General features: G+C 46.2%; 3 protein-coding genes across 4 annotated transcripts in view; 1 reads left to right on the top strand and 2 right to left on the bottom strand.

Moving 5' to 3' along the window:
* Nucleotides 1-803: 803 nt before the first annotated feature.
* Nucleotides 804-2,384, bottom strand: LOC102546002 (protein FAM209). The gene is made up of 2 exons (XM_006213984.3): nucleotides 2,057-2,384; nucleotides 804-1,168 (listed from the first exon to the last, which is right to left on the bottom strand). The coding sequence occupies exons 1-2, from the start codon at nucleotides 2,303-2,305 to the stop codon at nucleotides 908-910; spliced, it is 510 nt and encodes a 169-aa protein (XP_006214046.1). The 5' UTR covers nucleotides 2,306-2,384; the 3' UTR covers nucleotides 804-907.
* A 1,750-nt stretch (nucleotides 2,385-4,134) lies between these two features.
* LOC102545499 (beta-1,3-galactosyl-O-glycosyl-glycoprotein beta-1,6-N-acetylglucosaminyltransferase 7) lies at nucleotides 4,135-24,468 on the top strand. The gene is made up of 5 exons (XM_006213982.3): nucleotides 4,135-4,274; nucleotides 16,118-16,298; nucleotides 20,924-21,952; nucleotides 22,436-22,531; nucleotides 23,562-24,468. Exons 3-5 carry the CDS (start codon nucleotides 20,983-20,985, stop codon nucleotides 23,783-23,785), a joined length of 1,290 nt encoding a protein of 429 aa, XP_006214044.2. The 5' UTR covers nucleotides 4,135-4,274; nucleotides 16,118-16,298; nucleotides 20,924-20,982; the 3' UTR covers nucleotides 23,786-24,468.
* The window catches only part of RTF2 (replication termination factor 2), a 33,514-nt gene continuing 14,887 nt past the window's right edge, over nucleotides 6,250-24,876 (bottom strand). The window contains exons 6-9 of one of the 2 annotated variants that reach the window (XM_006213983.4): nucleotides 10,808-10,921; nucleotides 7,905-7,959; nucleotides 7,702-7,797; nucleotides 6,250-6,721 (exon numbers count right to left, since the gene is read on the bottom strand). In XM_006213983.4, the coding sequence (XP_006214045.1) occupies nucleotides 6,543-6,721; nucleotides 7,702-7,797; nucleotides 7,905-7,959; nucleotides 10,808-10,921 (444 nt within the window). In that variant the 3' untranslated portion in view covers nucleotides 6,250-6,542. The remainder of the gene's footprint in view (nucleotides 6,722-7,701; nucleotides 7,798-7,904; nucleotides 7,960-10,807; nucleotides 10,922-24,876) is intronic. The other variant, XM_015247760.3, reaches the window with a different exon arrangement.

The raw sequence follows: 24,876 nt of genomic DNA, 5'->3' as shown, positions 1-24,876 counted from the left end.
GTGATGGAGACTCAAGCACACGGTAATTTGGGGACTGAGGGAGTCTCCACGGTCTCGCATAGCTCACTCCTCTGTCCAGGCCTGCACCTCACGTCCCTGGCACTAGCAGCCTGGCCTAGATGGGGGGTCATAAACGCATCTAACAGCTGTAGTAAGTGCAGTTTCCACAAGCCGTACGAACAAGCCAAAATGGCCATATTTTAAATAAATCCTATAAAGAACCTTCATACTGACTACTTTGGGAAACCCTGGCTGGCTCATCTGTGTCCAAATTATGTTTTAAAACTATGGTTTGACTCTCCATGTCTCTTAATCCAATGAGACATATGTTAACTGTGAGTTTTGTAGAAGCAAAAGTCAATACAGGGGACCCACCAGACAGAATGAATTAGACGATATTTCTGGTGATAAGAAAATGAAATGATCCTAGAATCCACCCTCCTCTTGACACACACACCTTCTCATTCAATCATTTTATCATTTTAAACCTGTAACTGAAGTCATCCTTTGTAATGTAGTTAATTATAGAGAGAAAAACCAGTTTCATCTTTTGCAAAAAAAATAGCTACTCTAAAGAGAGCTACTATGAAAATAATATCAGCATCTTACCCCAAATTCCCCCAGCCTGCCTCTGCAAGGGCCATGGCACGGGGGCCAAGAATGCCCACCTGCCCTCAGGCGGCGGCCCACGCCCTTCTCGCCACCCTCAGCCCTGCAGGGAGTGAGGAAGGCCAAAGCAACTCTGACTGCTATGGCCACTGGTTTTCATTTCTTTCAAATTTAAAAAAAGAGAAAGGCAAAAGTTCCCAAATTTGAGGATTCTTTTCCTTCAGACTAGTTTTATTAGTTTGGATATGGTTTGTCAACACTCAATTTTTTTCTCTCCTACTTTGACACACAAATCCATTCACTCGGAGTCCTCTTCGCCCCATATCTCGTAGATCGTGATGTTATTTTGTGGGTGTGCGGGCACCTCTACGTTCTGAATCTTGAGGTTACTGCCAGTTGCCATGACGACTTTCAGATTCCGCACCTTGGACACAAACTGCACAAGGTCCATCTCGAGCTGGGTTAAGGTACTGAATGCATAGTCTCTGTTGGGGGAAGCGTTTTGATTTTTCTTTACTGGAGTGCGAAATGAACAGCCTCGAAGGCTAGGATTCTGCTCCTGTCAAGAAAGACATCCAGGATGAAAAACACCGTTGATGTCCCTGGGTTTGACACCTAAGAGAAGTTGGCTCTAGCACTGATCTAGCCCAGGGATTGACAAACGATGGCCAAATCTGGCCCACCATCTTTTTTTGGAAATAAAGTTTTATTGGAACACAGCCAGGCTCACTCATTTGCATAGTGTCTGCAGCTGCTTTCGTGCTAAAATGGCAGGGTTGTCACTGCAACGAGGACTGAGCTGCAAAGCTGAAAGTATCAATTATCCGGTCTTTTACAGAAAAGGTTCCCCAACCCCTGCTCCCGTCAGTCTGGACACAATCTTCTGAAGGGTCGGGTCTGTCTAGAGTGAACATGCCGTGGTGCCTCTCTCCCTGCCCCTTCTGAGAGTTGTTCACCCACTTCACGGGCCAGCCATTACTTCTTTACACCTCTGCCCCTTTACGACAGGTCTTTCCCTTCCCTAAGGAAAATGATGCCATTTCCATTCAGTTCAGCAACTTGCAATAAGTCAAACACTAGGGAAATTAAAAAGCGGGGTGGTGAATCTGGCTCTGTGAATAATCTTGACCTGAAGCACACCAATTTCTTAATCTAACCTCCATTTGAAAAAAACTGCTTTAACAGGATAAATATTGAGCCAAGGTTTTATTCCCCAAATAAATGGAAGTGGGTCTTCAACTATTAGTCCCAACCTCTGTGGGTTAAGGTCCCCTGTCTTCCCTAAGGATATGTCGGGAACCTTTCTCAGGACCATGACCTAGGGACTCTGTCTCTGAATTCATTACACGTAACAGTCCTGCCTACAACAAGAACATCCTTTCTCTGAGTCTGAGATTTCTGAGATGGAACCAACGTAAACGTGTAAAAAAAACGGAGCCATCCTTACCTTACTCTTCTCACTATCTCCTCGAAACTTCAGTATCACATATAGCACAACAACAAAAAAAAGCCAGAGCCACTTGCTCCCAAGCCAGCCTTGGGCATGCTCTGGTAGATTCTGCCTAATTCGAAAGTGCCCCCCGCAAGGCACCTTCCCCTGGGGTTCTTTGGCTTTATCTCTCAGAGAAGAAAACATAAAGGCACAGCCGCAGGAGAGGCACAGAGGCAAGAACAAGAACCATTTCAGCGTCCGCATGGTGAGCACAGATGGGGGAGGAAGCTGCTCATGGTGGGCTTGTTGGCCCTGGCACCTGGAGACGGGGGACCTAGGGCTGGGCCGTTGGTGATGTCACAGAGGCCCCAGCCAGGACCAGCTCAGGCCATTGTGATGACTTCCAGGCTGAGGAAAATGCGGCTCACAGGGGTCACCTGGGAGCAGGACTTAAAGGGAAAGGGAGAAATTTCCAGCAGGCAATAAAAAAGGAGATGGAGGAGTGATGGAATGCCATCTTCTAGTCGGTATATTCTTTCCGACCCCGCTGCTCTACTGGGAGTCCAGCACTGTTCCCGGTTTTCATTTGTTGAATCCAGACATTGTGGTGAGCAGAGGAGACCAAGCATGGGCCCCTATTAAACCAGAGGCTACAAACTAGGAGCCACAGATGTGTTTTCTTTGGCCTACATTGTTTCTAAAAACTATTATTTGCCAATATTTAAATGTTGTGGGAGGGGCTCACTTAAAAAGGCCAGATTTCCAGTTCCTTTTGAAAATATGGAAGAGCTCTAATAAATAACACTAGGCCCCACTCTATGCTGGAGCTGAGTAGGAACCGCCCCTCTAGGGGACCATGTTCTCTCCACAGTCACCACCACTCCCTTTTGCCTCACACTTATACTCACTGACCTTACCTGAGTATGTGATGCCCAGGTGAATTAAGAGTATCATTTATTTCATTTAAGTTGTGATAAGAAGATAGTGAGTGCTTTCAGAGACCAAGGGGACGGACTCTCCTGAAAAAGACACTCGGGTAGAATTTGAGGGATGATCAGGAGCTGGGAGGGGGCTGACCTCTAGGCTGGTGTGAAGACTCGGAGGCAAGAGGGACACAGACTGTCTGACAACTGAGGCAGATGCCAGGAATAAAGCCAGGGCTCACTGGCCAACGCCTTTGAAACCATCACTTTCTAAAAATGACATGAAACAAAAAAGTCCCAATTAACGGAACACGGGTATGTAGTTGTTCCGCTGGGTCATCTGATTGACCCTGATTCCCTAGGATAAAATGTTCTGAATATAATGAAGGGTCCCCTCGAACCATGCTGAGCAACAGAGAAGTTCTGTAAGACGATTTAAAACCAGAAGGGGAGGACTGAGAGTGGAGACCAGGTACAGACACTCCCACAGCTTCGGGGCGGGGGCTCCCTGCTGAGACCATCTGGGCAGGGCTAAGGAGGGGCAAGACCAAGGGGTTGACTAGGAAATGGGTACTGCTATTATAACCAGACTTGTCACATGTAAATGGTGATCATTTCACAATATACACCAACTGAAACTTATACAATGTCGATTATATCACAATAAAAAATTTTTAGAAGGAAGAATATAGATAGTTAAACCAATGCACTCATCCTGAGGGGTTACTATTAAGAGTTGCCCACTGGGGAAGGGGCTGGGGGTGTATCTTTTTTTTTTTTCATATTAAACTTGTAGTTCTATTCAAGTTTGATCTTAACAAATGAGTCAGGGAGAGAGCGCGCAGGAAAGGGGGAAGCCCATGGGGACTGGGCCCTCCCAGATGCCTGAAGAGGGTGGGGGGTTGTATCTTGAGCCCTTCAGGGTCTCCTCCTTGAAATCACACTCTGTCCCCAGTCTCCCCTGATCAGCCTCACATGGCTCCTGTGGAAGTCGGTCCTGTTGCCCTGGGCAACCACTGCAGGGTAATCTGAGGTGCCTCATGTCTGTATGGACCCTGCATTAAGTCAACTCCTCCAAATAGTGCTCTAGAGTTCGGTGGGGACAGTGTGATGCACTCAGGGGCCAAAAGACTCCCTTGATTTACATAAGTGACCCCAAACAATCTGGCGCTCAGAGAGCTTTGTCCCACCCGGTTTCCCTTACGTGGAAATGCTGGGGTGTGTTTAACAACAGGAGGCGCGTCTTCTTGGCTTGCATTGTGTTCAAGTCTAAAGCACTTCTCAACAGAAGAGGACCAGCAGAAAACCAGGTAAGTCTAGGAAGATCTTCAACCTGAAATTCTCTCTGGGTCAAAAAGTAGTAATAGGTCTGTGAGTTGAGTGACCATCTTCTCAGTCCATTTTGGGGAGACTTCCGTTTCTTGGGGATAAAGGACATGATGGCCAGCACATGGAGATCTGCCAGCTCCGTCGCTGCTGGCAGAGCGGGCGGGGATCCTGGTGGCCCGGAGGAGGGAGGGCCGGCCGCGCTCCTGCAACCCTGGCCTCGGTGTCCTGCGGGGACGCCTCCCACCGCTTCTGGGCTTTATCCACCTGGCAGGTATTCACGGGAGTCCACCCGGAGTCCCGACTGGACACGTGAGCTGCCGGCACGTGAGCATCTCACCTACTGCTCTGAGCCTCGGCTGTCACCCCCGTGAGGCAGGACGGCCACCTCAGCCTCCTTGGTGGCTGTGAGGCCTGTGAGAGGAAGACCCCAGGGCTCAGGTCCTCCGTGGAGCATCAGGCACTGCTAGGAGCCCTTCTCGCCTTGCTCTCCAGCCCTCGCGGGGAGTCGCAGAGCAGACACTGTCCCCCCTTGAGCGGGGTAAGCGCTGCCCCTCATGCCTCAGAGGTCACGATGTCCCACTAAATATGAGAGGCTGGAAGCACTCTCCAAAGCAAGGCTTTCTCTCCTAGGCTGGAGGGTTCCCTCAGTGGGGAAAGGCTCAGGGAGGGAGAAGCCAGAGGCAGGTGGTAACCGGGTGGGGCACCGGCTGGAAGAGGCACAGGAGAGCGGGAGGGAGGGTGCATAGCGTGGATGTGACCTTGAGGACAGGCAGGGCTGTGGAGATGCTGGACACTGTGGCTGGGTCACAAGAAAAAACTGGACAAAGTCAAACTAACCAATGCAAAAAAATAATAATAATGCAAGATAAAACTGATTAACGCTAAAATGGAGAAAACTGAAGTTGGTACAAATAATGGCCTTAAAATAACAATAATCACCTCATGATGGCTGAGGGTGTAATCAGTAACATTCGACTAAAAGGCCTGATGTATCAAGTTTTCTTCATAAAATTAAAGTAGAAAACTCAGGGTGGTAAAAAACAATGTTAACCAGGTTAAAAAGGCACTAATTGTTACAAAAATAATACAACAAAAAAAGAGGAAGAAAAGCAACAACTAGAAAATGGTTTAACTGAGCTGTACAGCAAATTGATTAGGGAAAGAAAACAGATGATTCTGGTTTGTTCTGGACAAGTCCACAACAAAAATGCACTGTTAATGGAATTCTGATTAAAATGCTTCTATATTCATGTCAATACACCCTCAGAGCAGGCAGGGCGGACTCTCTGGCCCCCTCCCCGCCTGCCCCCATCCCCCGTCCTTCCTCCCTCAGCTCCTGTTTCTGCTTTTTAAGGGACACCAGAGCCCCGGGTTCTGATATAAAGAACCAGCCGATCATCTCAGTAATACAAGTGTCTCCAGAAGACAGTCCTGAGACTCGGATGTTCCTGGTCCTTAATTCACTGTCTCATAGAGAGTTTTGTTAATTATTGATTTCAACACACTTTATGGATAAAACACACCAGTTTTATGGACAATCCTATCTCCTGCTGCGAGGACGTTAAACTGACTTGACGTCACAGGATTACTCCTGTCGCTAACAATGTGATGGCTACAATTTTCTCTTTTTTTTTGCCAAAACATTAGTGGAAGAAAGAAGAAAAACACAGATAGATGAGAGAAAAGGCAGACTTCAGACTTGCTTTATTTTTGTACCAAATCATCAGGTGCCCCAGTCAATCTCCTCTGTCACCCAGATGACACGGGAAGGGCACCAAGTACTCGACCCAGGCGGTGACCCCTCTCTGGCACAGACGTTCCCTCCCGCGGCCCTGCAGGCAGAGTGTACCTGAAACCCATCCTTTCTCAGTTCAGTTTCACTTGGCTTATTTAATTAATTACCCATTGGCAGCAAAACCATGAGAATTTTAGTCAAAATGAGCCGACCACACACCATGAGCAATCTGGAGTCTTTAATTATTTTAAGCATAAATAGTGCGGCCAACACGCTTTCGGGGCCACGGGAAGGTCCAAGTGCACCTGCAGGGGGAAGGGAGCGCGGTCCCGAGGGAGAGGGGGACGGGGTGGGGCTGGCACGGCCACCGCGGGCCCCCACCTGCCTCACAGGCAGGACTGACCGCAGCGGCAGAGGTTTGGGGGGTTGACCTCGTGCAGATGCAGCTGGAGCAGAGCGCACAGAGCACAGCCCAGGGCCACAGCCCCTCCCTCGTGGGGGCGTGGCGCGGGCTTCAGAAGCAGTAGGACGTGTGGGTGACCCAGTGGGCTGACTCCTCCTTGGAGCGCTTGGCGGAGCTGTGAGTCGTGAAAAGGGACTTGTAAGCTTCCGACTCCTCACTGTCGGCGATGGACCTCTTTGTCGCTCCACACGGAGGCTTCCCGGCTTTTCCAGAAGAGCTCCCATTTGCTGCTAGAAAAAAAATGAAAAGCCAAAAACTTTAAGGTTGGGCCCACAGGTCATTCAAACCTCACTTTCTCCAAAGGGAAGAAAAAGGTCTGTTAATCCCAGGAATTTCCCTCCTCCTTTCTGGGGATGAATGCTGAAGTATGTGACCTCAATCGTCCACCCCTCCCTAAAAAGAAATGAAGCTACTACACTTAAATCTATCATTTAAAATCACACTAAATCACTGCTTGCTCTGTTCTTGGCACTGGTCCCAGCTCCACGAATGATTACATCAGACCGATCTCCCTGGGGGTAGGGGGTGGTCTCAGCCTGCTTACAGGGGTGGAAACAGAGACGCCAGGAGGCTGTGTGACCCACCCCAGGCCAAGCAGTACTACGTGGAGGGGGTACTGGGACCCACAACACTGTGGAGGACGTTTACAGCGTAAGATTGCACTTTCCTTTACCTAATGAATCCATGTTTTTCTTCTTTGTGAAATAAATTCATTTTCTTTGTTAAAGGTAGTAAGTTCGGGGAGAAATGGACTAAATTCTGGACTAACCGCCAAATGGCTCTCTGATACTTGGTCAAGAGGCAGGTGGAGGGATGGCTGGCTCTGATGCCACATGTGGTGCGCACAGAACCCCAGCCTCAGAGGGAAGGGGGACGGCCCTGCCCAACGCCCCGAGCCTCAGTCCACTGATCAGCGTCTGCAGGACGTCTGAGTCCAGGTCTCTGCATGCCTTGTCAGTCTGGCACCAAGTGCAGACGCCACAGGGAAACTGGACAGTTAGCACCCGTGACCCCGGCCCCCCTCCCCACAGGGCTTCTGCTCTGCGGCGTATCAGCTGTTTCTCAGTTAGCCCTGAAACGCGCTCACACGACTGTTTAGAGGCACAATTAGGATGAGCTTGAGTTTCCGAATTCACTCCAATAAAACGGTGCCCTAACCGCCTGCATTTCCAGCCTCTGCGTCACCCACTGTCGTCTCCGCAGGACCCACCTGCACTTTTGGGAGCCGAGTTGGTTTTCTTCTCTCTAGAATCAAGGCTGGTTTCTTCGGGCTTCCCAGTCTTAATTTTTGATGGTCCTGGGGTTTCTGTAAAAGGAACAGAATAAGCTAAGCAAAACAAAACCAGGAACTCATTTAGGAAGCAGGCCTATGGCCTTATTTTACTAAAACAAAGAACTCTTTCAGCGTCTTACCTTCACTGACATCTGATTTTGAGACAGACTCCGCTGCCTTTGGTTTCTTTGCTTTCTGTGAAAACAAAGAGGAGGGTGCAGATGTGCTTGGATTCACGGATTTCGGCGTCAGTGTGGCTCCTGCCGTCCCGGGAGCCCAACAAGAGGCCGATCCAGTTCACTCAGGCCAGGGGCTCGGCCTGAAGGAGACTCTGAAACTCATCAGTCCTAAACCCCGTCCTTCCCGCGTGTCTCCGGTTGTGCACTCCTGCCTCATACAACATCCATCTGCAGAGATCTGCTCAGCTGTATACTTACATTCCAGAAACCACAGTCTCAAAAAATGTAAACGAAGATGACAGATTTCAGTGGTAACGGCCAGGGTAAACAGTGACTACCGCACGCAAAAGAGCAGCTGAGTGGAGGGTAACACGAAGTCCAGCCAGGGCCCACGTGTGCTGACTCTCACTCACTCCAGGAAGACGTCTTCAGAATCCTCAAACTGCTCCTACATTTGTTTATTTAACTATAAGGACTTGAGGCCTGTGCTAAGGAACACGTTAGCCAGTTCTCCTCGACTCTGGATTACCCGTTAGAATTCTGTCACTCGTGATTGTTACACTGGTCAGCAACAATTTAAGAAATAAAACTAACCCATTCTAAAACCACACAGCCATGTTAGAGCTACTTCAGTCACAAGAATACATAGGCCTACGCTCACTCAGTTTACTTAAACACGCCATCTCCCTAAGTATGCAAAAGGTGGTGCTAAAGACACACAGCCTAATGACTTCAGGAGGCTCCGATCGCTAGAAAACACCCAAGACTGTGCTCAGGCAGTGGCCTTGAACTTGTGATACGCACATGCAAAATGATCTGTAACGCTTGTACAAAACACACAGCAAGTACTGCTCATTCCACACACGGAAGACACACACTCAAATCCATGAGGGCACGACCTCATCTTTCAAAACAACGAGAACGCTGCTGATCTGCGAGCCATCCGTTCACAGCTGGGCTCATGTGAGTGCAGCAGGGAGTCAGAGAGGAAACGCCATGTCCCGTTTCCAGCTGCGGGTATATTTGGGCAGCATTTTGGTCTCCTGGCAGCAGTATCCACGAGGCGTTCCCAGAAGCTCCAGCGAGGATTTCGCAGAGAGGGAAATGTTGGTTCCACTGGGCTTTGCAAACTCGGCAGGAAGCCTGGGACTGAGGGGCGAACTCACTGAAGAGGGTTAAGGACACACCAGTCTCCAGGAGCCTCCTTTAAAATACAGTTTTCCCCTTTCGTGCTTTTTAAAAACTAGACTTGATCAGCAGGAGCAACGAAGAACAAGCAGACCCTTTTGGACACTGTCCTTTGTCAGAAACATCTCAAACTTTTCTCCGCTTGTACGATACTGAGACTGCAGTAACTTAGAAAACCGGCTTAGATGAACACACATAAGTTTGCTTTTAAACGTGAATTTCCCCCTTTAAAACGACAGAGTGGCTCTTTAACTATTTCTCATGAATGCTGTAATGACCTTGTATAAAACTGCTTCAGAGAATATGTCTACTAGCATTTGATCACAAAGTCTGGGCACAATTCCTTATACTATGGAACCATTCACACGCATTCTTCATTTTCTACCTAGGCACAATGCTAAAAGGAGGAAATGCAAATGGTTTGGCTCCTTCTGAGAATTCTGAACCCCATACATAATAACAGTATGATCTGACACTCTCAAGCATCAGCTTTTTAAAGTCTTATGGCCGTGAATTATTTCTTATTCTAGGGTGGTATGATCCAGCCCTTTCCTCTATTATGATTTTAAAAAACCTGAAAAATCTTTAATTACTACATCATTGGTAAATGTACACCAGTAGCATAAAAACAGTCAGGCTATTTGTTTTCACAATTTTACGTCCTCAGGACACTGAAACTAATTTTCTAATACTTTAAGCACTCTTTTGTCTTAGTTCTGATTACATGAAGTTTCTCCCACATTTACCCTGAACCTAACATTTTTTTGTTTTTAAGAATGAAAGAAGATCACAGCTATCATCAATAAACTCAAGAATAACAATGAAAATTCCTGTTGGATCCAGAATCGATGGCACACTGAATGATTTCTTTGCCAATAAACCCTTTTGAGCCTGCTTGTTACATCAGATCATTAAGCGCTGACTCCACTGCTTGTGGAACGTGATTCTGAACCTGGAACGTAAAACAGAGCCTTCACACCCGCACACCCATCCAGAGCTGGCTGCCTGCACCAGGGCGTCTCGCTGGCCTCCCTTCCAGGAGCCCACGGGGGGCTCAGGAAGGCCAGGGAGGTGGCTCCCACCAGCGGGAAGGCTGCTTGGCTCCTCACTCTGGGAGTGTGTGTGTGTGTGTGTGTGTGTGTGTGTGTAAGGCTACCTGGCTCCTCACTCTGGGAACAGGGGTGTGTGTGTGGTGTTGCAAACCCGGTCAGCACAGGCTCCTCAGACGCGCTAGGGGGATGGTGACTTCACTCCTCCTCTGGCTTACACGTTGTCAACACAGAATCAGCAGTCCTGGTGGCCGCCTGCCCTCGGGCTGCGCTCTGGGCCGTGACTTATGGGCATGAACTTTTCTGCCATCCTAACAGCAGGCGTCCCCTGCACCAGCCCCTCCTCCCTGACAAGGAAGCTGAGCGCAGAAGGGCAGAAGAGAAGAAGAGTAGAAGAGCAGAAGTGCGCGCCCAGCACAGTGAGGTGCAGCCGGGCTGAGACTGGAATGCTTCTAGAGCCCAGGCCCTTCCAGGTCATAAAAACCGCCTCAATCACTGCACACCCCGAAGCAGCCATCAGTGACGCAGTCGTGTGGTTCGCTATCACTCCAGGGCGGAGGGGCGGGGGGGCAGGACCTGAAGACTTTACTTCGGGGCGGTAAGGGACAGACACCAGGACCCTGGTACCTTTCCCAGCTTTGCTCGAAGCCTTCTCTCCTCCATCCTTCCCTTCAGCACTTCCACGTCCTCCTTGGTGCCATTGAGCACGATGACGTCATCCTCCTGGAAGGCAGCCCCGCACTGGAGAGGAAAAAAGAGAGAAGAAAGATTCCATCATCCCACGGAAAGCTGCCACCCTCAGACCCTCACTCTTGGCCCAACCACAGGTCCTCGAGCTCCTGTGTTCTCGCCTGCATCCTGGACAGCTTCTGAGCCCGAGCTCTGCTTGGGCAAGTTTCCATATGAGGTTAGCATGGCAGGCCTGCCTGCAAGTCTGGCCCCAGCTGATGTCTGGGAACTTGGATTCTGAAGGGTTCCTCCCATTTTCTCTGTTGGGCTTCTCTGCTTACAGGTGTCCCCACTGGACATGACCTCTAGGCGCACGCGGGAGCAGGGGTCCTGTGCAAAGACCCAGGCACAGAGTGGGCGGTTAGGAAATGTTTAAGGAATTATTAGTAATTCTTGTTGAGCACCTACTGCTGGCTCATCTCAAGATGACTGACTTAACCAGAGCCTGGGAGATGCCATACCCAGCTGAGCAAAGGCTGAAAGCAAAGAAGCCACGATGTCACATTTTAGATGCAGAGAGAGGTCTGTGAGCCTGACCTGACATCAGAGTCTCCCCGGGGGTCTCTGGGACCCACCGCCAGCTTCTGATCCAGGAGTTCTAGGCTGGGACCCATGATTTCCATTTCTAATGTTTTCTCAGGTCCTGCGGATGCTGGCTGTGGGGACCTAGGCTGCGAGAACCACTGTTCTGGAGTTTAGGTGGGTGGCCAACTAGAGTAACTGGGCTACATCCCAGCGGGGGAGGGGAAGGACCTTTCTGGAGGCGAGGCCTGCGTTTCAGCTCTTCCCTGGGCTGCAGCGGCCTGGGTCACTCCCACTGGGGACCAGGCGCTGCTGAGGACAGGATTCGGGCCACATCCGCTCTGGGTTTGTTTCCCTCTTGCTCTCCAGAGCCTCACTGCCTGGACCTTGGCCTCAGTTACCGCGTCTGTTAAATGGGGAATGAACTGAACTCCCAACGTGGTCGTGGTCGGGCTGAGGCAAGACCGAAGGTCACACCGCAGGGGTACAGCACAGGGCGGGGCACCGGCTCCACCAGCACCGGCGACTGCTGCAGCTTCACGCTTTCCTATGGTACAGTCGCCTGTGTCCCCGCGGGTGGCTCTCCAGGATGCAGCTCTCAGCACCATGTCCCTGACTAGCCTCCCTCAGGCAGAAACATGACATACCCTGCGTATCTGCAAGTTCCTCACCCATGGATTCAACCAATTTCAGATAAAAAATATTTGGGAGAAAAATTCCAGAAAGTTCCAAAAAGCAAAACTTGAATACTATGTAAATAGCTGCCACTCACTGGTGTGCAGCAACCCTTTACATAAACCAGCAACTATTAACATTGACCAGCAATGGCAACTATTTACCTGACATTTACATTGTATTTACAATACCCAGCTTTTACATTACATTGGGTATTCTGAGTAACCTAAAGATTTAAAGTGTACGGGAAGATGTGTGTAGGTTATATGCCAATGCTACACCACGGATCCCCGGATCCGAGAGAGTCCTGGACCAATCCTGACCACCCCCCATACTGACAGATGACAGTACACGCTGCTGCATCTCCCTTGCTGGGAGAAGTGCGCCCCCTGGTGGACGGGAGAAAACATAAGGGAGTCTCATTGGATTCCTCTCGACTCCACCTGGGACTTTGGCCCTTACCATCTGATGGCTACATATCCCTTGTGGATCACTGGGGCAAATCTGGGCTGTGGGCACAACTGCATGCTGAGACCAGCGAGGCCTCCTTGTCTCCTGTGTCCAGAGCAGTAACAGTAAGAGACCCACTGTGCCTGGGATCTTTGACAGAAAACATCCTCAACACAAGACAAGACATGCAAGTGCTCTTTTTCTTAAAAGCTTTCCCAGCACCTCCCAACACATAAAGACGTCAGTCAGCGTCTGCTGTGGACTTAGCTGGGTTGCGTGCTGTGGTTCTGTGTCCAGAACCCACCGCTTCCGGTCAAAGTTGGCTCCTTGTCAAGGGTGAGTTGGGTAAGCCTTCACCACTGAAATGACCTTCCTCTGACCCCAGAGTCCGGAGGCTGGAGCCCCAGAGAGGAGTCAGTTCTAGGAAGGATGAAAGAGGACACGTAGCTGGGGCTGCCTCTGAGGAACAGGAGCTTGCTTTCCAGCGTCACTGCAGGGAGGGCCCCGGGGAAGCTCCGGGATGTGGGAGATTTGGGTAGAGCCTTCCCCAGGGGGTGTCCTCCTTGGAGAGGGAATGAAAAAGAATCCGTAGGCACAGACTCAGGTGGAGATAGGCCCAGTGGGGCTTGGGGCTGGGGCTCTGGCGTAAACAACCCTCCTGAGCCCGCGGCCAAGAGGGAGAAGGAGCTGCGTCTGCTCCCACTGCCCGATGGCCTCGCTCCCGCTCCTCCCCCGCGGGCTTCCTGCGTCTTCTTCCCACATTGCTGGCTGCCCCTCATCCTGCCGGGTCAGCAGCCCCTCTCCCCACACAGGCCAGTTTGGTCTACCTCTGACTGTGGACGCTATTCTACCTACAGCTGTGGTGTAAGTCACCAAGAGCTGTGTTTTTAAAAGTTGAATCAGCCACTACCAATAAAAAGTGGGGAACCTCTCACATTAAATCTTGAGATATCTTGTTCTTTGTCGCCAAAATTCAAAAGATCCACTAACACCAAACCCGCCGCTTCCAGGCCTCAACTGCCTGGACCTGAGCAGGCAGCCCCTGGAGACTGGCTGCAGGCCGTCCTCTGTTCTGGGTGCCTGACCCTGGCAGGCGTCTGTTGGACACCAGGAACCTGGGTGGAGTGGCCCATCCTTGGAGACAAGTGACACTGGGGCAGGAAGCAGGTTTCTGGCCAAAGCCAGCTGCACACGGGGCCTCTTCTCCAAGGACTGAAGGGCGGAGGGTCACTTTAGAAAGGGAACGCAGGGCTGCTGCAGAGGCACAGCTGGCCCACCGGGGCTGACCCTCTCTCTTTGCTTATAAAAGTAACATGTACACAAAGTAAAAAACACCGATATTTTCCTGCGAATGCATTTTTCTAGGTGTACTGTTACTGCGAAGTTGAAATCATGTTTTATTTTCCATTTCGCTTCCTTTGATCACTTGTACCTTAGATTTCCAAAAAATGGGGGGGATGACTAAATACATCATAACATAGTCCTAAAAAGGAAGAGCACATAGTTATTTTAGGGTTTTTGACAATATAGAGAATCAATGCTTATCACATGTTAAAGAAAAAGCTGACTAGAAATTGTATATTCATGTGATCTCTGGACGTTGATTAAAAAATTTTTTTTCTTGAAAAAGTAAAGGCCAGTAGGAAAGTGCTGAGGGGACAGCGGTAGAATTAAGAGTCATATGCTATTATATTTGTGTATTTATATCACAAACAAATGGAATAGTGGTTTCTCAATCTTTGTTCTTACAAATAATAATTGTGATGAGCAACTGATCACATGCATCTGACTGGAAAATCCCTCTTCTGAGACTTGCTTGTTCTTTGTCACAGAGCGCTGTCTGCCTCCTGCGTTCACGGCTTGTGAAAGTGGGTGTGTGCCCGCTTGTGTGTGTTGACTTTTAAAACAGAGCTTCTCTGTCACACTGTAGGCTCCATGTGGCAGGGATGAATGAATGAAAGAATGAGAACATAGCCTAAAGAAGTATTTCAAACCAGGATGAAAGGGAGTGAAATTTTAAAGCCAAATAGCTCCCCTAAAAGGTCTCCCGAACTTGACACTCCCTACAACATGTGAGAATGTCCATCACACCACGCAATTTGAAGGACATAAAAAAAGTTAAACGTTAATCTGAAAGGCAGGAGAAGATATCTCCTTTTTGGCTTTGATGAAGAAACATTAAAAAAAACACCCACCACACCCATATTGGTTCTTCTGTAACTTACAGGTTTATGCTCTGTGTCCATTTTATTTATTAGGATTTTCATTCTTTAAAATTTTAGTTCAATCAACCTGTATTAAGCAGTTGCTACATTAAGCCTGTTAACCTTTGTCCATTTATTACCCCAGCTCCTCCAGCAGGTTTGGTTTGATTCTGCACTTTCCTGGGAGCCATGGGAGTGTAAACCTGCCTCTTCCCCATCACTTCCTCAGCTGTCTCTCCCACAGCTCTTCTCCAGGTTGAGAAGTGAGCTAATGGGTGAAATCCACCACCAGTCCTCATCCCCCAGGAACAGGCCTCTGTGAACGGACCCGCTGGTCCAGCTCAGGCACACACAGTATGATTTAAAACAAGCACTTGGGGTCCACAGGGGCAGAGCTGCAGCAACACTTCACAAGTTGTCAGGGTGGTCTTTCTAGACATAAAAGGACCTTTCCTTTCCCGACTCCTGCTAGATCAAATTACCCCCTCAACTCATGGAATCCAAACACCTCCAGACAAACATGTACAGGGTCTCTCCATTGAAAGGCTGCATGGATCTGTCTTAATATAAAAAACACACAGTCACACAGTGCTGCAGTCCCTTAAGTTTAGACAGACTAGGTTTTATCTGCCCAAGTAAGAAGCCTTCTTAGGGCCACGGCAACATCTGTTCCACAGAAGAGCAACAGGTGCCTTGAGTCGCCCACAGCAGGTGAAGAAAAGCTGTACTCATCTGACTAAATACTGAGCTCAGGTGTCTCAGAGTCTCTGTGGTGTGTGATTCACGTCTCTTGGTTTCATTATTCTTAATACATGCGTCTGGGGCAAATCTAAAGAGAGGACCGGCAAGCGAGAGGTCCTTCTGACCCAGAAAAAGGAGGCTGTTAAGAGTAAAAGTATCCATCAATGGAGAATAACGAAAGTGGGGAGTCCACTAACGGTGGAGCAGAGACTCCACCTCTGCCACTTGCTGCAAACTCACCCTTGGCAGAGGGAGGGACAGAGGCAGGGAACAGGCTGACCTGCATCCTTGAAATGAGGTCCTCTGGAGAGCCACGCTGAAACACTCGGACTGTTCCGAATGCTATTTAGGAAGGAAATGAGATTTTTAAATGATTTTTATTTATCCCTTTAATGAAAAAGGGTCCGATGACTAAATTTGGCCTCCTGTCTTTAAAAGGATTTAAAGAACTGGACCTACGACTGCCACGATCTCTCCCAGCCTTCGGAATTCAAGATGACCCTGCGATGCCCTTCATCTGGGCTGCATGTTTTCTGCCGTCGCCTCATTTTGTCTCACTGATCCAGCCCTGATGATATACTCAGAGAGGCAAAAGTTTCTATTTTTCAACCTACAGGTCAGAATCAACAAGAATAAAGTCCTCCAGGGATGAAAGAGTAACAGAACCTGCCAAGCAACTCTGTTTGTGTGATTTAAGCCGGAGCCACAGCAGAAGATGCAACTGAGGGAAGAGAAAAACCAGGCTGGGCACGGACACCCCAGGGCTCCCACCCTCGGGGTATGACGAGCTTCTTTCGGTAAGTGTTTCACTAACTATGCAGAGACGGTGAATGGCGCAGGATGAGCAGGTATTGCTATTAAAATCAAATGTGTTTTTCTTTGCCTCTTCCATGGTTTTGAAATAGAAACATTGGAATATCAGTAGTATTTTTAAAATGCAGAAGTAGCAGGCACCTTTTCCTCTCAAAAACAGTCCTCGTTTTTCATTTAAGCCAAAGAAAATTAGAGTGGAATGTTTTCAAGGATGAGGCCAATTTGAGTTTTAAAGTTTAAATGCTGCCATTTATTCATTCTTCACATGGGAAATAATAAGTAAGCCAGCCTCAAGGCCATGTCTAAACCCTCAGTTCTCAATTTGTGCCCATAATAAAAACGTCATTTTTGTTGTGATTGTTTTGAGAAGATATCTTAAAATGTGGTTTTCCCCTCCACATCAAAGTGGTTAAAGAAATATAATATGCATTTTAGGAGTAAGCATGTTGTGATTAAGGCATCTATTTTACTAGACAGCTGGACAGTAAATTCAAAATTAGCCTAATATGATAAAGCTCAAATAGTTCAAGAAAACACTGTTAACTTGCAGGGTGCTTTGGACATCGTTCTGAGCCCAGAGCTAACAAAAACAACAAACTCAAAATCTTCATTGTTGCAGCTATAGTAACTTTTTTTTTTAGGAAAAATACACAGTAAATAGAGACAGAACAAACATTCATGGTCTGAGGGTCACAAGTGCCCTGGCCAGGCTCAGCAGGAAACGCTCACCCATCCACTCCCACAGCTCTGTCCCGGGGCCCCTGTGAGGCAGGTACTATCACACACCCATCTGCAGTCCAGAAAAAGGAGAATAAATTCTTTAATCTGGTTAAGCTAATGCTATAAAACAGTAATATTCCGGACCATATGGCAAAATGTTGTAAGTTCATCTTTAAAGATGCTCATTCATTATCTATTTACTCACAGGAATTATCTTTAAAAAAAGTATAAAAGATTTAGCAAAAAGAATTAATTAAATGGGATGCTGTCAAACCCCTGGAAAGTCTTTTTATAACAAATCAAATCCCATCAAACAGATTGAAAATGCCTGCCCTTAAAGGCCCTAGTGGCAATACATGAATCAAACCCATGTTGCTGGCTTTTGTTTTTGGCTGTTAAGGCTTGTTGGGGGAGAGGGGGGAGGGGGCCTGTAGAAGGATAAAGAAGGAAGGAAAACATACTCACTGGCTCTAATAATTAGGATAGCAATGTATCTGGAAACAATTCCTTGGACAAAAACATAAAATGTAAAGTAATGCCATTCTGAGAACTATAATTGGAAATCATTTGTGATTTCCAGCACTGTAAAAAGGAAAAAAAAAAACAACACCGGCCTTAACCATAATTTTGGTAATTATTTCTACTGAAAGACATTCTACAAAATCTCTTGGATGTTATACGCCTTCAGTCGACAGAAAATATAATCTTCAAAACATTACTGTTTGGAAGCTATTTAATTCTACTGTGCACTATATACAGTTTAATGATGCTACTCATTAAAGGCTGCAGGTATGAAGAAGTAAAAGACTATCACAATATGTACATAAAGCCCAGGAAAGAGAATTTAAGAAACGACAGTACGTGAAAAAAGCCTTAAAATGTTCTCACACTCACAGAAAGGAGTAATTTTAGAAATCATTTGTGATTCAGTAGTACGTGAGGGAAAAATACTGGAATGGTAAAAAATGGGTCTGGTCTGAAAAAGAACTTCTGCATCTGCTCCATGACACACAAGGATAACTGCCTCTTTTTCTAAAGCCTTTACAATACATAAATATTTTAAATACAACTTTCACAGAGAAAAATACGGTTCAAACATCAGCCAGACTGTACTTTCTTTTACGGGCTGCACGTTCCCCTGCTTGGAAAATGCCGCTTACATTTCTCGGAAGTTAATTTAGTGCTAGAAAGTCACATGTTTAACAACTGCACTTTCATTATTAACTACAAAAGTTGACTTCACATTACAGAAACAAAACAACAACAGACGCCAAGGGCATGGGCTGGGGAACGCCTGCAAAGCTGCGGACGCTCTATTTAAACAGGAAAACTGCCAGGCCCTCTCTAAGGAGTTGATTCCCGTAGGAGTGTTCACACTCTCCACCAGATGTGGGTTAAAGTAACAGCACAGATGATTTAAATTCAACAGCAGTGGAGTTTCCAAAGGCTTCATTACAAGGCTGCCCTCACCACCTCAAAAAGCTTGTGTTGAAACAATGACAGTAAAGCTGGTGACCCAGGTTCCCACAATGTGGCATCTAACACGCACCTATTTATAAATTTCAAAGTGAACCTGAGCCAGAAGATTTAACTGGGTCACTGTGAACACTGCACCAAGACAAGAGGTGCCTGTCTCTATGCACGGGAGGGAGAAAACTCAGCCCTCGTATTGCCCTCAAGGACAGTGGACTTACACATGGGACGTACCTTCATTTAATTATTATAAAGTACTGAAAATACCCAATCCCCTGGGCTCTGCCATAGAGGTAAGTTTACATGGGGTGCAGTTTGTCAGTGAAGTGGGGCTAGTATTTCTGTGATGAGACCAGGATGTTTTATTTTGACCATAAGCTCAAAAACGACACCAAGACAACAAACCAAAGAACCTCCGAACCCCAACTCCCATGTTAAGCTAAACACAGGAGAAAATTTAACAAACTATGGTACACGGTTTACCTTTAACCAAAATTCTTATTATAAGAGAAGTAGTTAAAAGCTACTTACATTTTAAGAAGTAATTTCCTTCCTACTGAATTTCTACTTTCATGATATAAGTTGTGTTTATTTCAGAGACCAGATATGAAATGTTAATTGTAATGATGATTTTGTGCTTATAAAAATATTATATAATTTATAATCATGTCTGTAAAGTTATGCTGTAACATTTTATGTTTGGGGCAATCAACATTTACTGAACCAGAGTAAAATCTATCATATTTGGGCAGTGGCCGCTTCTTATTTTTGAAGCATAATGGGTAAAAAGAAACCATACAATGAAAACGAATACATTTTTAAAATCCACAATCCACAATCAGCATTTATAGTTTTTACTGGTTCACAGTTTGAAAGCACAAGGATAACTTAAAATGCTGCCTTGTCCATGTTTTATCCAAAAGGCAAGAGACTAACGTCAAATCTGAGATAAAACACTGGTCAAAAGTAAACGGGCTTTTTAAAAACAGAAGTAATGGGGAGGGTATAGCTCAGTGGTAGAACATACACAGTTAACATGTACAAGGTCCTGGGTTCAATCCTCAGTACCTCCATTAAAAAATAAACAAACCTAATTACCTGTCCTAAAAACAAACAAACAAACAAACAAACAAAAAACAGGAAGTAGGAACAGGCAATGATACGACTTTTTATGTAAACCTAGAGACAAGATTCATAAACAAGTAAAAACAATTACTAACAATACAGACACTTCACCTGATCAACCTTCCTCCCTAAATCCTGAAGGATGACCTTTGCACACCAATAATAACTGATTAATTAAAACCCCTTTGGTCACTTCTGGCCACTGCTACCGCTATTCATGCCGTCTCTGTAGAGCCTGAGAGGCAACGAAATTATTATCAATTTTCTTCAAATAATTTTATTAGATAAAGATATCTTCTTTAGAATCACTGAGGCCTTCTCTAAAAACAATTCATAAACTCATTTCAACAAGTTGAATTACGTGATTTACTGTTTCCTTTATTGGAAAGATTTATTCTCATACCATGATACAGAATAATGGCAAAAAATAAACTCTGAATAATGCAGAACAGGGCAGTATCCATGTCCAACATAAATATCTGAGATTTTTATCAGCCCTGATAAGGGTATTCACACATAAAAATACACTCAACATTATTAGTCATCAGGGAAATGCGAAAAAACCACAATGAATTCCACTACACACCTACTAGAATGGATAAAATTCTTTAAATTGACCACAGCCAGTGTGCTGGTGAGGATGCAGAGTACATGGAACTCCCATGCGATGCTGGGATGTAATGTAAAATGGTACAACTACCTTGGAAAACCACCTGGCAGTTCCCTAAGAAGTTAAACACAACCTGTACGTAAGCAGCCATTTCACTCTTAGGTATTTACCAAGACACAAAAACATAGTCCGTACAAAGACCTGTGCACCAGTGTTTACAGCATCTTGTAATACCCTAGAGCTGGAAACTTCAGTGTCGGTCAGCAGGTGTACAGACAGATTGTGTCATGTCCATTTGCTGGAATACTGCTCAGCAATAAAAAGGGGAAAATGGTGATATATGCAATGATGTGGATGAGATCTCAAGATCATAATCCTAAGTGAAAAAATTTCAAGCAAAACAGTACGTAAGTATGACTGTTTACATGAAGTACAGAATATGCCGGCTAACCTGTCGGCAGGGGTGGTCTGGAGACAAGGTGGAAGGAGGAGAGTACAGGGCCTGAGGAAACTTCCGGGGGTGAGAGAGATGCTTGTTATCGTGACTGTGGTGACGGTTTCAAGAGTGCACACATATGTAATAACTGATCAAATTATACACTTTAAATATGTGTACTTCAATAAAGCTGGGGTGGGGGAACAGAGTTACAACACCCTAAGTTCTGTGTGTTGTTCTTTTAGTAAGCTTCAAGGAAAACATTTCAAACCACGGTAATAAGAAAGCGCCTGGAGCTTAAAACATGAGCCAGCTGCGAGCCACAAAGCCTGGACTCCTCGTGTGCACAGCCATCTGCATCTTCATTTTTCTTTACTTGAGGAATCCAGCTCCTGAGGAACCAGAGGAGGAACCCACCTCCCCAGCAGTAGTGGAATGCGGCTTTTACCCAGATGAACTGTGTTCGGCTTTGTTTGAAGGGAAAGAGGCGGCCCCTCAAATTGCAACATTTTGTAAAACTCCTCATGGACCTAAAATACTTGCTCACCTACACAGACCTGGAAATTGCTCCAGGCTCTCCCAGGAGCTGCATTTCATAACCAGACCCCTGTCCGCAGAAGAGGGCACCTTCTCTCTGGCATATGTGATAACTATTCACAAGGAGCTGGCTATGTTTGTGCAGCTTCTCAGGGCTATTTATGTGCCTCAAAATGTTTACTGTATTCATGTTGACGAAAAGGCCCCAAAGAAGTATAAGACTGCTGTGCAATCCCTGGTTAATTGTTTTGAAAATATTTTTATTTCATCAAAGAGAGAGAAAGTGGCTCGCACTGGCTTTAGAAGACTACAGGCGGATATTAACTGTATGAAAGACCTAGTCCATCCCAGATTGCAATGGAACTATGTCATTAATCTCTGTGGACAGGACTTTCCAATCAAAACTAACAAAGAAATCATACGCTACATCAGAAGCAAATGGAATGATAAAAATATCACTCCTGGAGTAGTCCAGCCACCAAACAGTGAATCCAAGACAAGTCAGAGTCATCCCGAATTCACCCCTGAAGGAAATATCTTCGTATCTCCAAATGAAAGATTCAGAGTTGAACCACCCCATAACTTAACAATTTATTTTGGAAGCGCTTACTATGTACTAACGAGGAAGTTTGTAGAGTTTGTACTGACTGACACCCGCGCAAAAGACATGCTTCGGTGGTCCAAAGACATCCAGGGCCCAGAGCGACATTACTGGGTGACTCTGAACAGACTGAAAGGTAAGAACGATCCGGCAACAGGGCGTGTGTTCAGGCCAGAGGCAGCGACGGGCGATGGGTGCCCCTAACTGAAGTTCTTTCTAGTCCAGCTGTTTCACTCTGGCTTAGTAATAGCTTGACACTTTGTGAGACGACTTGGCGAGTACGCAGGGCGGGGGAGGAGGTCTGCTTTTAGGGACCTGAGATTTGCCGAGAGCGCCTCACGTTCCCAAACCAAGCTGGCTTTTGTTCCCTCTCTGAAAGGAGTCCCAGCATTCTGCATCTCCTCAAATATAGCCCTTTGAAGATTCTGAGCCCAGACCTTTGAAAAGTTCTTCCTCATTCCCTTCTCAGCTACTGCTGGGCACCCACAAGCACTGGACCCTTCGCTAGGGGCTCTCTGAGAAAGGAAAATACTAAAACTAGCCATTGTTTTGTGGTTTTGTGGCAAACAGGACTTTCCTTCCATCTTCTCACTGAATGCTTGCATGTTTTCTCCCTTAGATGCTCCGGGCGCCACCCCAAATGCTGGCTGGGAGGGAAATGTTCGAGCCATTAAATGGAGAAACGAGGAGGGAAATGTTCACGATGGCTGTAAAGGTAAAAACAAAACCCAAACCACAAAAAGCCTTCAAATTCCAGAAAAACTACAGCTGCTGTCTCGGTAATTGGGGAAGAAGACCGATGACCATGTGAAAGCAACGTGGAATTAGTGATGATCCAACCAGTAGGTGTCAATTTAAAAAAAACTTTCACTTAATTATAATATTCAGGCAGAAAAGTGCACAGATGGTATTTGAGTTTACAAATTTTCACAAAGTGAACACACAACAGACTTATGAACAACACTGGGCGTTTTTGTGCATGCAGCTCCATTCCTTCTTCATAATAGCTCCTTCAGCTGGGTTTTTGGGAGTAGGATTACTGGGTTGGTGAGAGGAGAGAGCCGAGTGGAAAAAAGAGTGAGGTCCCCAAATGAACAGAACTGTCCCTCACACACAAGCCGAGAGCTCCCTTCTCTGCAAACTGCAGGTGATGACAGAAACCACCTCACAGGGTGGGCGGGAGGATTAAGAGAGAGCAGGAAGGGCCAAGCACAGGGTCAGGCACATAGAATGCAGGACTGAGTTCCTCCTGAAGGAATCCAGAACCAGAATTCCAACTTGAATTACTTCTATTGATATCAAACACTTGCTCTGCAAAACCAATAAAAGGCTGAAACAATGACTTATTAAAACCATCGTAACTCTTATGAGCTACCCACAACCAAGGAAAATACTTGAAAGTTTAAGGAACTTAAAATAGAAGCTATCAGAATTTAGATTTTTGTCAGGAACAAGACTGCTGTAACATCTCCCTTGTGCTCATGACCGGCTAGTATTCCACAGTATTCATCCAAAGTAGCCATTAAACATTTCAGAGATCACTAATCGAAAGAATGTAAACTTCCATCACAGATTCAGAATTCAACATAAAGCCCCTATCAAAGCAAAGCATGCTTAATTTGGGCTTTCATGAAACAGAGTGGCCTTACAGATGACTTTGGAAGAAGGGCATCGCTCTTCTGCGTGGCTGTAAACTGACAAGGATACGAAGGTGACTAAGCTGGGGCTCTGTGTCATTTCTGCAGGCCACTACGCCCAGGACACCTGCGTGTACGGACCAGGAGACCTGCCGTGGATCATTCAGTCGCCTTCTTTGTTTGCCAACCGATTTGACTCCACAGAACCTCTTGTGGTCACGTGCTTGGAGAGGTGGCACAGACTTAAGGCTCTAGGGCAGGCAGAGGTCCCTGTGGAACCACACTGGCATTTCCAAAGGCAGAGTCATTTTAATGTGAAATTGAACCACTGAGGTAGAAGTTATAAAGCGTTTGCTTTCTTACTGGTATCATTCTGTGTCCTTGACTTGAAATCAGAGAACATCCAACCAAAAAAGAACGGGAAAACAATTCCTTAACATATGTTAGTCCTAAATGAATCTAGAAACATACTATCGAAAAAGCATGAAAAAGAAATCATGAGAGAAAAAATGACTCGCAGTACTGCTGGGTGAGTGGACCGAGTGGACAGGCGACCTGGAGGGCCAAATGCCTCACTAAACAGGGACTGAAAATCAAAAACCCCCAAGCACTTAGATCCAGGCTCACGTTAGAATAAGAACATATTTTGTCTTAGAGATACAACTGTGTATGAGATTTTAATAAAGAACAAACTCCCACTGAAAATGAAAACATGCCTATTTCTAACAGTCCTCTTTGGCTGGGAACAACGTAACTTTGTTCTGGAAATCCTAGAAAAGCATGAAAGAGCCTACTTCTTTTGGGTAAAATGAAATTAATCTGGAGTTGAGACACAATTTCTTACAAAGGCTGTCCTAGGTTTCTGTGATGACGGAAATGTTCTACATCTGGGGTGTCCAACACCAGCCACAACCATGGGGGAGCTTTGAGTATTTCAAACGTGGTTAGAGTGAACTCATTCTGTGAATCTTAATTTTTAAAATTTTAATTAACTGAAATTTAAATAGTCACATGTGCTTGGTGGTTACCATGCTGAACGGCACAGGTCAAAGACATGGATGGTTTTAATTCTTTCTCACAGATTCAGGTCTGTAAAAAGTCTATGAATTTCTGTTGTGTTGCTGAGGTCTTTATATACATTCCCTCTCTCTAAACTAGCTCAGAGCATCATACAAGACTGGAAATGTGCAACTTAAAACAACTAAAATAAAGGAAAAGCAAGAACCACAGGAGAGAACATTAAAGAAAGAAATGTGTAATTCAAAGGCGCAGAGTATAAACCTTCAGTAAACTGAAGCTTCCCAAACACAGACATGAAATCAAATCCACTTAATAGTCAATGAAAACAGCCCCCTAAAAGCACAAAACTAAATAGAAGGAAAAGAGGCTCTGAAAGCAGATTCCACAAGTCAAACTTGAACTA

Source organism: Vicugna pacos, chromosome 19 (assembly GCF_048564905.1).
Source record: "Vicugna pacos chromosome 19, VicPac4, whole genome shotgun sequence".
NCBI classification, from domain to species: domain Eukaryota; kingdom Metazoa; phylum Chordata; class Mammalia; order Artiodactyla; family Camelidae; genus Vicugna; species Vicugna pacos.
This window is presented reverse-complemented; position numbering and strand designations above follow the sequence as displayed.